The 14,440-nt window shown below is 38.7% G+C and overlaps 1 protein-coding gene across 3 annotated transcripts in view; it reads left to right on the top strand.

Moving 5' to 3' along the window:
• The first annotated feature begins 232 nt into the window (after positions 1-232).
• kat6a (K(lysine) acetyltransferase 6A) overlaps positions 233-14,440 on the top strand; it is a 43,480-nt gene continuing 29,272 nt past the window's right edge. For 2 of the 3 annotated variants that reach the window (XM_079607506.1, XM_079607504.1), the window contains exons 1-2: positions 233-951; positions 3,007-4,300. In XM_079607506.1, coding sequence (XP_079463632.1) covers positions 3,671-4,300 — 630 coding nt within the window. In that variant the 5' untranslated portion in view covers positions 233-951; positions 3,007-3,670. Of the gene's footprint in view, positions 952-1,201; positions 1,263-3,006; positions 4,301-14,440 lie in introns of those variants that run through there. The other variant, XM_079607505.1, reaches the window with a different exon arrangement.

Raw genomic sequence — 14,440 nt, 5'->3', positions numbered from 1 at the left:
TTCCTTTTTTTGAATTTTAAAAATTATCTAGAGCATGCTCTAAATAGTAATTATGTAGGCTATTCATCATATTAATATATTCACGCAGCTCAAACATTACTGCAATTACAACGCAACTACATCATATCATAAATATTCTATTAATGACAAGGGATGGCACTTAAGCAACAGATTCACATTTCCCGAGTGGGTGTTAAATTGAAACATCTCTCGCGTGGAGCACCGAAGGGAAAGGTGTGTGTAGGTCACCTGTCATCACTGGCTCATACAGCACTGCGGGAAATTTACATAATCATATCTAGTAGTGACTCTCACAGGCATTGTTTATATAGTGCGTCCCCGTTCCCAAAATCAAAACATATGCTTTGTCAAAAGCGCTGTCGTTTGCATTTATTTATTTATTATTTTGTAGAATTATGATTTCTCTTGGAAACAGGGGACGAAACAGCAGAATGGCTACGCAGAACCCCGATGGGAGGTGTCGAGGGGCCGTCTTTGATCTTTAAATACCCTCTAACATTAAAACCACACTACATCGCTTTGATTTCTTTTGTCGCTGCCAAGGCGCGACTGCAACATTCAGACGTTCCCTAAGCGTGCCACATCGCCTTTTCTTTTTTCCGCTCTACCATCTGTCCCTTTCTTCCATTTCACGCAGAATCAACGGACATTCGCCCTTCAGATGTGTGCAGCCGTATCCCCCCTCTCTCCTCCCGCTGCAGTCCCTTTCTTATCCCATGCCTCTCCCTCTCTCACTCGGATTCGCACGATGCAGACGCTCCCTAGCGCCGACTGTTTCCCCCCTCCCCCACCCGCAAAGCTCCTGTTTCACTCAAAGATGGCGTCAGCTCTGGAGCCACTGCTCTCTGGCTGCATTTTTCGGGCTTGTTGTTGTCTGTGTTTCGAACGCTTTCTGGCACCTTCTCCTCGGCCACTCGAGCCGAAATTCTGGTGAGTAGCTCACAATTACACGCAGCGTTCAAAATGCTCTCGGCTCGAGAGCCCGAACTGGACTCGTGGTTCTGCCTTTCAGGGAAGGAGCGGGAGAAGGTAGAGGGAACGGGGGGTACGCGGAGATGAAGGGGGAGGGTGGGGGGAGCTAGCCGAGGCCTAACTACTTCCCTCACGGGCCTCGTCTCCTCCGCTACCACCGCCACCGCAGGCTCTCCGGTTGGGTAGGGGAGGGTAGGTTACAGTAAGCGGGGAAGGAAGTGGAGGAGAAAATGGTGGAGGAAGCGCGGAGGAGCAGTCGTACATCTCGCGTGAGGATTTTTTTGTCATGCGCTTATCCGAGGCAGAGATTGAGGCCGCGCGCGGCCGTGTCAAACGTTGGCGCGAGGAAAGGAAGGAAGGAAGGAATCTTGGCGTCCCTTTTTTGTAACGGCTGAGGCGCGCTAACCGCGGTAGCCACTGGTTACGGGCATTGTGTTTTCAATTAGGCCGCGATGTTTCTTAACGGAATATGAGGTTGGAAAGGTCTAGAAAAATGTCCTTTTTCAGATTGTTATGGTGTAAAATCTCAGGCGCTGAGAGGAATGGGGGAAACATTGTCCTTATTCTCAGCTGCACGTTGCTTGTGTTTTGGAGCTAACAACATCCGCTCAGTGCACTGGCTTCGTTACTTCAAAGTTTACATCGTTTGGAATGGGAAAATATGCCTTAATAATCTTTAGTAAAGTATATTTACTGTTGTTTAGCCACTATCAAACTGCCGTTTGTAATATTGTTTACATTTTTCCAACGTTCAAGAACCGTTTCGGTTTTGTTTACTATTAGCCATGTGTTGACATTTATTACGTGCTTTCCTTTCTGCTGCAGTTTGACATGTGATTAGCACCTCATTACAGATGATTTCTGACTGACCATCTGTCATAGGTGTTGTGAAGTTGCTCAACGTCTGTTTGAAGTTATAATAATAGACATTGCATTACAAAATTTACATTTTGTTCATAAAATAACAGTGCTGATTCTTTATTTTTAGTCATACAACTTTAAAAAAAAGGATGTTTCAGGCACTCTGGTTGTAAGACATATTTTTTAATATAGCCCTTGTCACTGATCTGCTGTCATTGAAAATAGTGTACGTTTTAACTGTTTATTAGGCAGTTCTCCTTTGCAAGGTGTTTTGTTTTTGTTTAGATTATTGGGTTACACTTTATATTAGGGTGTCATTGTTACAGTGTAATTAACGTTACACAAATACGTACTAAGTAATATTTGGATTTACTATAGGGTTTCGATTTGTTTAGGGTTAGTTGCTTGTACTTATGCATGATTTACTGTTATTAGTACTATAGTAAGTACATTTGTAGTAGGGATACTGTAAAATAAAGTTATATTATTGTTGATAATATTGGCTTAAACTTGTTTTAACCAAAGCTTAACTGGTTTTAAAAATTTAACGTGCACCCTTCAGATGAACTTTATATTAAGTGTTTTTAACTACTATCTGGTAACATTTCAATTAACCATTTGATACAATGCACTTATTGTGTACATGGATGTTTTCTATGTTGTACTTGTATTTAAAATGACCTGTATAAGTGCATGTCATCACATCTGTAATTAATTTCTATAATTGCACTGTTGACCCACCCTTAAAACTAAACTAACCAGGCCACCTTTCAGTAGCCTCAACAACAGTATCCCACCTCAATAGCATCAAAAGTGTTTTGCAATAACACACAGAGACAATACATTGTACCAATATATATTTATTTTTGTTACATAAGTACATGGTAGTTAAAGACTCCTAATATAAAGTGTGACCCAAACATTTCTGAAGTGTGGTGTGGAGTTAGTTTGCTGTCATTGTGCATTTAATGCATACATATTTTACCCTTCTTTAGTGAGGCTGTGTGTTTATGTAAAACTGTTTCTGTTTTTAGCCCTTTTTATGTGCTGGATGATTAATATTGATGAGTGTTCAATAATTTTGTTTGGTTGCAATGTGTGTTGTGTGCTTTTCAGATGCTGATCCTTTTCATGTTTTTTTTTTGTGTGCAGGTTGCAGGAGTTTCTGAAGAATACCCAGTAGGAAGATGGTCAGCCTACGTCGCTTCCTGGAGTGAGAGTTCTGTTCAGGACCGCTTGTTCCAACAGCGCTAGGAGGATCAACAAGGAAGGAACGAACTGCTGGACAGTATTTTCACACTTACGTTTCCCCAACGGAAGAAACCGCAACTCTCCGAAAGTGCTGTCACAATTCTTAACAAAGATGCTCCATCTAAACGGATAACACTAACCGTCAGAATCGAGGATTCTACTTTACTGACTGCTTTTGAGACGGGAAAATAAGACGACACCCAAGGCTCTTGCAACTTTTTCTCTTGGAGTAGCTGTTGTGTCCGCCTGTTGCATACCTCACCTCTTTGCTTTGGTGTGGCAGCCCTTCAGGAGGAAGGGTCACTGGGTTAGGGGAATCTTTTCGAGGTTGGGGGGGGGGGATTTAAGGAGCCTATGCTATGGTGATCGGCTCCCTCACTAACAGCTCCTGCTCAGGCACAGAGAGACTTACTACACCTCCCCGGGACAAAGGATAGCCTCCTGGAAGAAGAGAGAGGAGGAGGAGGACAACGACGTTGAGGCAGCGCCAGGGCTGAGGCCGCTGGGTGCTCCCTAGCGGTTGTGTGAGTGTGTTGGGCTTTGGCCCAGCAGTATTACAGCAGCCATGGTGAAGCTGGCCAACCCGTTATACACCACCTGGATCTTGGAAGCCATCAAGAAGGTGAAAAAGCAAAAACAGCGGCCGTCCGAAGAGCGCATCTGCAATGCTGTGTCAATGTCCCATGGGCTTGACCGCAAGACGGTTCTGGAGCACCTTGAGCTCAGTGTTAAAGATGGCTCCATACTCAAGGTGTCCAACAAGGGGCTCAACTCATACAAGGACCCTGATAACCCTGGACGTTTATCGCTCCCAAAACCCAGGGCGGCAGGAGGTGGAGGCAGTTCCAGCACCTCCAGCTCCAGCAAAAAACCAGGCTTGGACTGGAACAAACTCATAAAGCGCTCTCTGGAGGGGCTTCACGAACCTGGTGGATCATCCCTAAAGAGCATTGAACGCTTTCTGAAATGCCAGGCAGATGTTGCGGGTTATCTGTCTGGCAGTGGCTCTATGGGGCCAGGCATTTTCCACCAGCAGCTTCGGCTTGCTCTGAAGCGGGCCGCAGCTCACGGGCGGGTGGTAAAACAAGGACCGCTCTTCCGGTTGGTAAGCAGGAGTTCTCATAATGACGGGACGGGCTGTGTGTCTCTGGATTCTCTGCCTCCGGTGCGTCTGCTGCCCCACGAACAAGATCGGGTGAGCTGAAGTTTTTTTTAATGTTTTGAACTTTTCTGCGTGTAATGAACAAAGCAAACTTTCAGTTTCCTTTCTGATGAGCTATATTTACATATTTCACTTCTGTTTCATAAACCGGCTCTCAGCTGTCTGTGACATGATTTGAGTTGGCAAACGGATTTCTTACTATTGCTAAAATGTCCATTGTCCAGAAATATTTGACCATGTTAAAGGCATCCACAATAAGTACATGTTACATTTCTGACATTTTCTATAGAGTGCAACAGTCGGGTTTGAAAACTGATTTTTAAAAATAACTTATATAATTCTTAAAAAGACAGACAGTTGTGAGCATCAAGGTTGTTAATCAGTGTTATATGCTTTTGTTGAAGTGGTCTGTTAGGGTTTACAAACATATTTTTTAATATAATTGTTTAACAGCGGAATTCGTTGTGAAAACTAGGCTACATTAATCATGATGCTATAAGAAAATTCCACCAATCAGAGAGACGCATCAAGCAAATCACAAAAAATAAGAGCCCTGATAAAAATGAGTTATTTTTCATTCGCAATGCCTCATGGGATTGATGTTCTTTCCCTCACTAAAGTTGTTAAGGACACAGTGTTGTATGTTGTCTTTTTGTCTGATTTTGAAATCAAAATCAAAACCAATCGTTTTTGCTTCAAATCAAATTTGTAATGTTGCGATTTACTTCGTAGCTGGTTGGTTCGGTTTATGGCTTAAAACGTTTTACCAAAGACTTAATTTTTTCCTAGTATGGGAAAAATGAATGGAAAAATACTTTCGAAACCAACAACACTGGAAAAAGTGCGCAGCCAGGCACTGTTGCACTCTATTAGACGTTAAGATGTGCAAGTCAAAATCTGCTAAAGGGTAATTAAATGTAACAAATCATGTAAAAATTAATTATCTTTTATTGGAAAATTAAAAATGATTGAACTTTGATAACTGCCTCAATATTTTAAACAACTGAGAAGATAGCCTAGTGGTCAAACTACATTTTATAAAAATCGCCTGTCACGTTTATAATTACAAAATTCAATTGGGCGTCAAATTGGACAACTACAAGGACTCCTCTTAAGATCAATAATTTAACAGTTCATCTGTTGCCAAAATTATGAAAAAAAGACCAGTCAAGAATAGAACATTTTCAAATCCGGAATGTCAGAAAGAATCAGAATGTGTATGTTATTTCTTGCATAAAATATCTGTCAAAAAACCAACACGTTGAACGATGTTCGCTAGGGATGCACAAGGGTATCGGCCAATATATTATCCTTTTTAATGCTCTCATTATCGACCCAATAAGAAATTTTGGCCAATATATTAAAGCCGATAAATAATTAATTATTTCTTTCAGCTGAGACACTTTTTGCACGGCTTGCCATGATAGTTTTGAATCACTTTGAAAAGGAAAATACAGTTAAGTACAACACGTGTCGTGCAGCGCAACTCTCTCATATAGGCTACATAAAATTATAATGAAAACGCTACTGTAGTGTGTTACGGGAAGAGCGTATTCAAAACGGAGTTACATCTTCATGACTATAAGTTTGCTTGTGCATTCGCAGCCTTTTGTTTTGTGCAACTAGCCTATAATTTGTAGTGTTGTTTATTGTTTGTATATATCTGGTTATCATATAGTATGTGTTTTAAGTAATAACGTGGTAGTATAGTGCGCCGGTGATCATCTTTAGCGTCAGCGCATGCAGCTCAAACAGCAATGGATGACAACTATGATTGGGACATACCATTATAATGAGAACACTATTATAATAAAACGCTGTGAATTCTTTGGGTTTAATTGCTGTGTTTCAGCGCGTTGTTACGGAAAGAGCGCATCCACAAATGCGGAATTACACATTCTGACTAGCACGTATCTTAGTTCAAGTTCACTACTTGTGCATTTGTCATTTTTTGCAGATATAAGTTGTGTAATATTATGGTTATGTTTATGTGTATGTCACATGTATTTTGATTCTTTATACATAAGTAAAGTTCTTCAATGACTTGTTTGCATTATTTAAGCGTTATTTTATTTGTATGGCAGTTTTATTTTTCTTCAAGAAAGTTCGCAATAGTGTAAAATTAATTTTAGAACTTACACTGGTTCAAACTTGGTTTTGTATTGTATATGTTTGCTTCATTTGGAAGTGTTTATTTGAAATCGATGTCTTGATATTCTAATGATGTGGTTTGAAAACAGAGAATCGAAAGGTAATTTATTTCTTGGCCAGCAAGTATTCAGTGAAGTGATTGTTGCCCATGAGTGTGCTGCTGTTGATGTTTTTCGGTCTGATAATACAACCGATAGCTGGCCTAAGTTTTTGACGGACGTGATAACATGCGTGAGTGGTGAACAACTAGGTTTGACTTTTGGATAATTATGAAATGTGCTGGAGACATTCAAAATGCTTTTTGCGTAGTTCATTTTGCGTATTTTACAGAATTAAGTTTATTTCATGACTTAAATTACGTTACTCGGAGCGAGACTGACACAGGGCTCCAGACTGGGACCATTTTTCCTCCCAGTGCGACCAGATTTTTATTAGAGGTCGCGCTGGCCTGGCACAACATTGCCCAACTTGAAATGGCAAACGAAATGAAAGCGGAACGAAACTGCACTACTCATAAGAAGCATTTAAATTTGCCGCAGAATTTTGTTATAATATATTTCAGATCAAAAAGCTGTCACGTGGAAGCCAGGAGAAACATTGTGTCATGACTGAACAAGTTATAGAGGTCTTTAAGTCCACAAATCATCACCATTCACCATGGATTTAATGTAGTAACACTAACTGGTATTGTGACAGAAATAGTAAAATGCTTACGAGTACTAGGCCTGTTACACATGTTTTTCCAGCACTTCAAAACTAATATTATCTTCAATGTTATTTTGAATGTGATGACCAAAACATTATTTGTTCATCCTTCAAATATCGTCCCCATTTATAAAACTAAGTTTCAAGATGTAGGAAAACTCACACTTATTTAAAGAACAAATACAAAAACAAAACATTAAATTACCATTTTAACTATTGTTAAAATGGTAGACTTGTTTGGCTTATTGGCTGTTTTCACTCCCTAATATTTTTTTCTACTCGTTTTAACATTAAGACGTTATGAATGATAATAATTAATTACAGGTAAAGCTAATTTGATCTACACCTCAAAATACTGGTTATAACTGCGTTGCAGGTTGATTTAATGTGTGCATCTACATTTTCTGCTTGTGCTCCTAAAAATTAGCAGTAAGGGGCTACAGCGCTTCTAGTAAAAAAGTTAGTCCGGAGCCCTGTCACAATTTTACATTCAGCTGTCGCAGATTCATTGACTTTTGAAAATGGTTCATTTTTTTTACCAGGAAAGAGTGAGCAAAATTGTTTTATTGTCTCTTATAACAAAAATATTTAATTTAAACCCATGAAAATGCACATACTGTTGTAAAAGATAGTAAAAAAGTATCTTTTTAAAACTGTTGTTCCATTATCACCCCGTGCAGATTTTACCTTGTTTAGATGACATCCTAATGGATTTCAGGAGTTTTTTTTCTAAGGTTGCATGTTTGGTACATGCAGGGTAGGGACCAAATTTGTCAAAATACTGCAGTTGTCAGTCTGAAATACCTGGTTTAAGCCAGATAGTCTGAAAGAAAACATTACAGAGATGGTCAAGAATGAGAGGTCACGTGAGTTTTGCTTCCTGCCTAGGCTACCAGCTGCAAGATGGGCTTGCGTTGGTGGGGAGAGAAAGACAACATGTGAGTGAATGAGAGAATGCGTGTGTGTAAGTTTTTGTTTAGAAATGTATGAAAAAACAAGGGTTCATGTGTTAGATGGGGGACAGGTGAAATGGATGGTTTTGTCCAACGTGTTGCATTGGCAGAAGAGAATCACACATGCTCAGACTGATAAACGCCATACCATTCTGCACGAGAGAGAGCGAGGGATGAAGAGGGAGAGATAGAGGCTGAACTGCAGACATACAGGCGACAAGAGCAGCACAATACACACACCCACTTTTTTGTAACCTGATAAATAGCAGCTCTCTGCCTTATGCTCCCCAGAGGCTAAACACACACGCATTCACACACACACCCACCCACCCCTCCTATCACATCTGATATGGGTCACATCCATGATGTTCACTGCAGGGTGTTGGCTGTCAGAACGATGCCATGCTAAATTTGAGCTCAGTTTGTTGCTGTTCAGGTCTGTGTTTTGATTTGTGAGCATGATGTTGAAGTTGTTACACGCTTCCAAGTTTCTCCATGTGTGTTTTGTCTGGCTCTGGAAAGGCTTCCACAAGTGGCCTGATGTCACATGACCACACGTCTGCAGTTGAAGAAAAGGTTTAGAATAAAATCTTGGCTTGTTTTAGATTGGTTCACCATAGGGTCATTCCGTGTCAACTCAACCAGAGGTCCATGGCTCAAATTTTTGAATTTGTTAATATTTTTTTTGTAGAGGGGGGTCAAAATTACAATTTTCACCTGATATTTGGAGACAAATTATAGGTGTGTAAAAATGACTTCAGAAAGATGGCAACATCATTATTTTATTTTTGGCGGGTCTATTAGAAAATCTGTTGACTTTAGCAATCTTTGTTGCGCTATACCAATGGTGACAGTTCAAAACTGGCAAAAAGTACTTTAGCCTCATGTTTGCATGCCTGTAACTCAAGAAGTATTAAAGATATCTTTAATATCCTTTTAGATTCTGGTTCATAACAAACTTTTCTATTGGAATCTTAATTTTAAAGGCCCTCTGGTTCAATCCCAGAGATGTTTGAGAGCAAGTTAATGTGCCTCAACCATTTTCAGTGGATTTGTTTTTTTACTCCGAGAGTTGAGTTTTATTCAATTCTTTTGATCGAGGGAAACAAGATACATTTCTAGTTAATAGACATTATTTATTCTTCAGACATTCCTCATTAAATGCAATGAGTATCAGCTGTGTGCAAACAAAGTGAACCACATTTGATTTTCGATCACAGAAAATGAGTAAAATTCAACAATTTGAACATGGAGCTGCTTTGAGAATCACCATATCTATGGGACTAAACTATATAGGACCTTGAAAATTACGTTTTTAAAAGGAACATTTATTAAGAATGAGAGTCTAGAAGGATATTAAGACATCTTAAATACTTTTAGAGTTACAGGCATGACAGCTTTGGAAAAGGAATATTTATGGCATTTAGACAAATGTGTTCAATGCAATTGTGTTGATAGAAAAACATGAGATACATTTCTAACATTATTTGTTCTTTCAAAGGAAAAAGGTATCAGCTGTATGCAAAGTGACCAACATTTGGTTTTTGACCACTGAAAATGTTTACAAGGAGCCACATTAAGATACCCCCTATCTCTGGGATTGAACCATCGAGGGCCTTTAAAATGGAAATGCCGAAAGAAAAGTTTAAGAACCAGAATCTAAAAGGATAAGATATCTTTAATACTTGAGTTATACGCAGGGGTAGACAAGTTCGGTCCTAGAGAGCCGCATTGATTAGCTTGTTCAGGTGTGTTTGATTAGGGTTGGAACTAAATTCTGCAGGACAGCGGCTCTCTGGGACCGAACTTGCCTACCCCTGATTTATAGGTATGCAAACTTTAGGAAAAAAACAAACAAGTGCTTTCTCCCATTTTTGAACTGTCACTGTTGGCATATAATGAAACAAAGATTGCTAAAGTCAACAGATTTTTACTAATAGACCTGCCAATCTGTGAATCTCTAAAAATAATATATTGATGCTGCCATCTTTCTAAAGTCATTTTTACCCACTTGTAATTTGTCTCCAAATCTCAGGTGAAAATTGTCATTTTGACTCCCTCTACAAAATAGTGGATTAGGCTACTTGGTAAATGCAGTGATTTCAAAATTTTGGCTTTCATCACTATTTATCTTTGTCTTTCTACAGAAAAAATCGTAACAAAATCAGAAATTTGTCAAAAATGTCCCATGCCTGGTATTTTCTCGCCTTCCACTTAGGGATGCGCCGATCCGATATTCAGTATCGGGATCGGCTCCGATACTGACATTTTTGCCGGATCGGGTATCGGTCAGACGAGGCCGATCCAAATCCGATATTGTGCGTATACTATTCTGTGCTATTGTTAAGCCCCACAAAAGGCACAAAAACATTATAAAGCACCATAACGTTGTCGTGCACTATATTATAAGTGTTCTGAAGCCATTATATAGTATAATGTGAGATATAAATGAATATTTAAGTCATTAAATTCAAGATCACGTACACTTTTTCCCTCCGCTGCGGCTGTCAGTCATTCTCCATTCAGCATCAAACAGCGCGTCGCGTTCGGTTACGACGAGTCAACAACACGATGAAAAACTCTCTCCAAGCTGATTCAATGTTACTATAATTATACTTGATCTGTAGATATAGGACTATGGTTTTGCATTAAACAACTTTATCTTGCCGGACTTTATTGCTGTACCTTAACTACTTTCTACCGGGTGTCTGCTCACAACACTGGAGTCAGAGCACTATAGCAGCTAACTGTTCTTCACGCGCACAGTAAATGACATTTAAAACTGTTAAAAGAAAATAATAAATAAACTATTGCTTAGATAGATACTGTATAATACTCTAAGCATCAATATGTCTTTCCTTCGTGCTTTGAACTCTTCAATGTGGACTCGACGCGCTGCGCGCTGTGACTCATGTTGCTTCAAGCGCATCATTCTGCGCTCGGGATGCGCATAAGTGCTTGTGCCGCTTTTCATATCAATACAGCGACTGTTCTGTATAGACTGTTCTGTATAGTTCTGTACTATCCATCATGTTGCTGCCTCATTAAACCGCTGTGCTATACATTTAAAACATGTCTCAATTTTATAGTAGGCTATAAAATAATTAATATTTTAGATTTTTGTTATCTTGTTTTTCATGAATGTATTTTACAACAATACAAAGAGGAATGTGTAACGTTTTACCAGATTTAGTGTTACACTTATTCTCATATTTGTTCCCCACTAAATGTTTTTTCATGTTCAGATTTAATACAATTATTGTGCACTTGTGATTTTTCTAGACTAAATTTTACTGCTTAATTATCCACTATTCTAGTTTAATTTCCTATTTGCAGTGCAAATAGCATCCATTAAACATCCTGTGCAAATTTTGCACTTTAATTTTGAATGTCAACAAGTTTAAGCTACTGAACTTTTTATTTTATTTTGCACTTGTTGCTCTGGTGCTGGTTTAATAAATCACTAAACTTGTGAATACATTGTTTGTCATTTTGTTTTACAAGGCTAAAAAAAATATTGTTTAAGTTGAGCCTGATATCTTGCAAAGTAATGCATACAGCTAATTAAGTAATTTAGCTCTTTTAACATTTTACCTTTGTATCGGATCGGTACTCGGTATCGGCCGATATTGAATTGCAGGTATCGGAATCGGTATCGGAAACAAAAAAGGTGGATCGGAGCATCCCACTGTCGTCACTCCTCTTATCTTTCGGAGCTCCTGTGACTCCAGACTGGCTTCACTCCGTTTCCACGGCTCGCGCCCTGCTCTTCTGAGTGACATTAAAACGGCAGTAATTTGAACGATAAAAACTTGTTTTTTTTTTTCAGTATGGACTAGTAGCAGCTGTACCGTTTAGTCGACTAGTCTTGCACATCCCTAGTTTTAACGTGCCTCAACTAAAATTAGATTCTTTCTCATGTTGGTTTGCTTTTTACAGCGATCAGTTGGTTTCTTACCAACTGTGATTGTTTTTGTCAATGTTTTTAGGCCTATTTCTGCAATTGTTTTATGTCCTTTGCCATGCATGGAGGTTGCCTTTTAAAATTGTCCTTTTCTGGCTATGCACTTAACTTAAATCTTAACTCTAAGATGTCATTGGGCAATCTCAGTCTATAAATAAAATGAGAATGCATTTAAGATTTGGATTTGGACAATAAAGAAGTGACAGTCCCACAAAATGTATGTAATCGCAATTTGAATTGATTCATGTCCAGATGACCAACAAACCCCAACATTGCTGCTGCTTTTTTTCAACGCATTCTTGACTCTGGTGTTTTTAGGTTCATCTGCAGCTTACAGGTTTACACAAAAAGCTGTCATCTACTTATTTAGTGCAAACGAAACTCTTTGGCCCTGTTTTGCTCAAAGTTAAGCTTTTATTGCAGCAATTATCGTTTGAGGTAATTTAATTAGTTGTAACGCAGCTTTTTTAAACTTTGATTTAATGCTTGAATTTAGAAGAATGCACTTGATTTTTCAATAACTGGTTTGTGTTTGCCAGATATGGTGTTTGACCGTTTATACCTGCATATATTGCTGACTATTCCCATGCTGCCTGTATACGATCATTAAGGGTTCTGCTTCAGTGCAGTGAGGAAGGGAGCAAAACAAATGGGTGAGCACTGGCTGTGACCCCGATATGAAGGAGCGATTTGTGTAGTCAACACACGAATGACACACTCCTCCATTTAAACATGATCGCAGACTCGCTCACACGTTCTTCCTCTAATAGGGGGTCATTGCCAGGGCATATGTGGGGAGTGAGGAGGGGCTGAAGTCAAACAAGGGACATGGAGGTATAGACGGGAAATCTCATAGCTTTTGGGGGGTTATGAGAGCATGTGTATTTTGGACATTAAGTGGGCTGGTCCTGATGAGAGGGTTTTGTATAAGAGTCAGCAGTAAGAGGGATGGGAGTCTCGTGTTGCCCTTTCACAGCTGAAAGCTCCAGGGTTGAAGGAAAGTTCCTCAGGCGGTCATTCTGGGGACGTGTGAAAATTCTGATGACGCTGAAATGTAGCTATGTCATGTGAATGTGTAGCCTGATGATGTTCAGTAGGTTCATAGTCAGCATTATGCGAGTATGGACCACTGAATTGGTGACCAGGAGCAGCTAATGGGTAAAACCTGGAAATTTTTATTACTAGTAAGTAGGATTGTAACAGTGTATATTCATGTCACGATTTGGTTCGACAATCGACACATGATACTGATATCATGGTGATACTGTAAACAAAGCCAAAATAAATGGTAAAGGTTTTTTAAGTTATTCTAACACATGGTGAACAAAAAGGTCTGGTCATTAATATGCAATATTTGGTACTATATTAGGGGTGTTCTTGAATAGGCTTGGACTTGGTCCTTCTCCCCCATAAACATAATGGAAAAAAATATTGTATCATATTTGATGTTTTATTTTCAGTTTATTAAACATTGAAGCTCAAATGACTGACCTTCTGGGTTTACCATATTCGATGCTTAATTAAATGTCTTAACTTTTATTTTGTGTAAACTGTTCACAATACGTATTATTGCAATCCGCTATGCATATTTGCATTTATTGATATTGTGAGACAATATTTTGTTACACCCTTAGCTTCCCTACTAAATCTCACCCAAAATAAAATGATGAAAGGAGTCTACACTCGGGTTGTGATGATAGTATCGTGTATCAACGATAGTCAGAGTTATCGCTGATGGTAGATGTCTTTGACGATATCAATACGATAATTGGCTTTTTCTCATTAATGTATTATATTATTATAAATCTAGTATTGTTATTAAATTAATATTAGGAATTTGCCTTGCCTAAATTCATAACGACATCACCACATAGCCTAAGACTTGCGACATCACTTGCACGTATGTAGACTGATGTCTAAAATTTTTTTTTTTTAAACAGACTAAAAAACTACTTCCCCCATAAAAATTTAATTGCAAGGTGATCCATTCACAAATTGTCAAGAGTGCTTGTTTTAACAGACGCATCATTCTTATACAGATCCAAGATGAAAACAGCATCGTTGTTCGTCAGTATTTTGTTGCCATAGCACATTAACAAAACATTTAATGACACTAATAACACTAAAAACAATACAATTACAAAATATTATTAATATCACTAAAATGATATTATAGGCCTAATAACAGTCTTTAGTTCACGAACACAGCACAACTCTGCCATCTTTGAAAATCAAAAGCAGCTTCAAACACTTGTTTAACAAGAAATATTCTTAAAAAAAATTCTCTGTCATTAATGTAGGTCAACAAGAGAAATATTAAGCCAGTAAATTAAGATAGTTGCTATACTGTTATATCCATCGTCGTCTCTGAGAGAATACGGCGTTAATGCAGCGACAGAT

This window comes from Phoxinus phoxinus, assembly GCF_949152265.1.
Source record: "Phoxinus phoxinus genome assembly, chromosome: 3".
Taxonomy (NCBI): Eukaryota; Metazoa; Chordata; class Actinopteri; order Cypriniformes; family Leuciscidae; genus Phoxinus; species Phoxinus phoxinus.
This window is presented reverse-complemented; position numbering and strand designations above follow the sequence as displayed.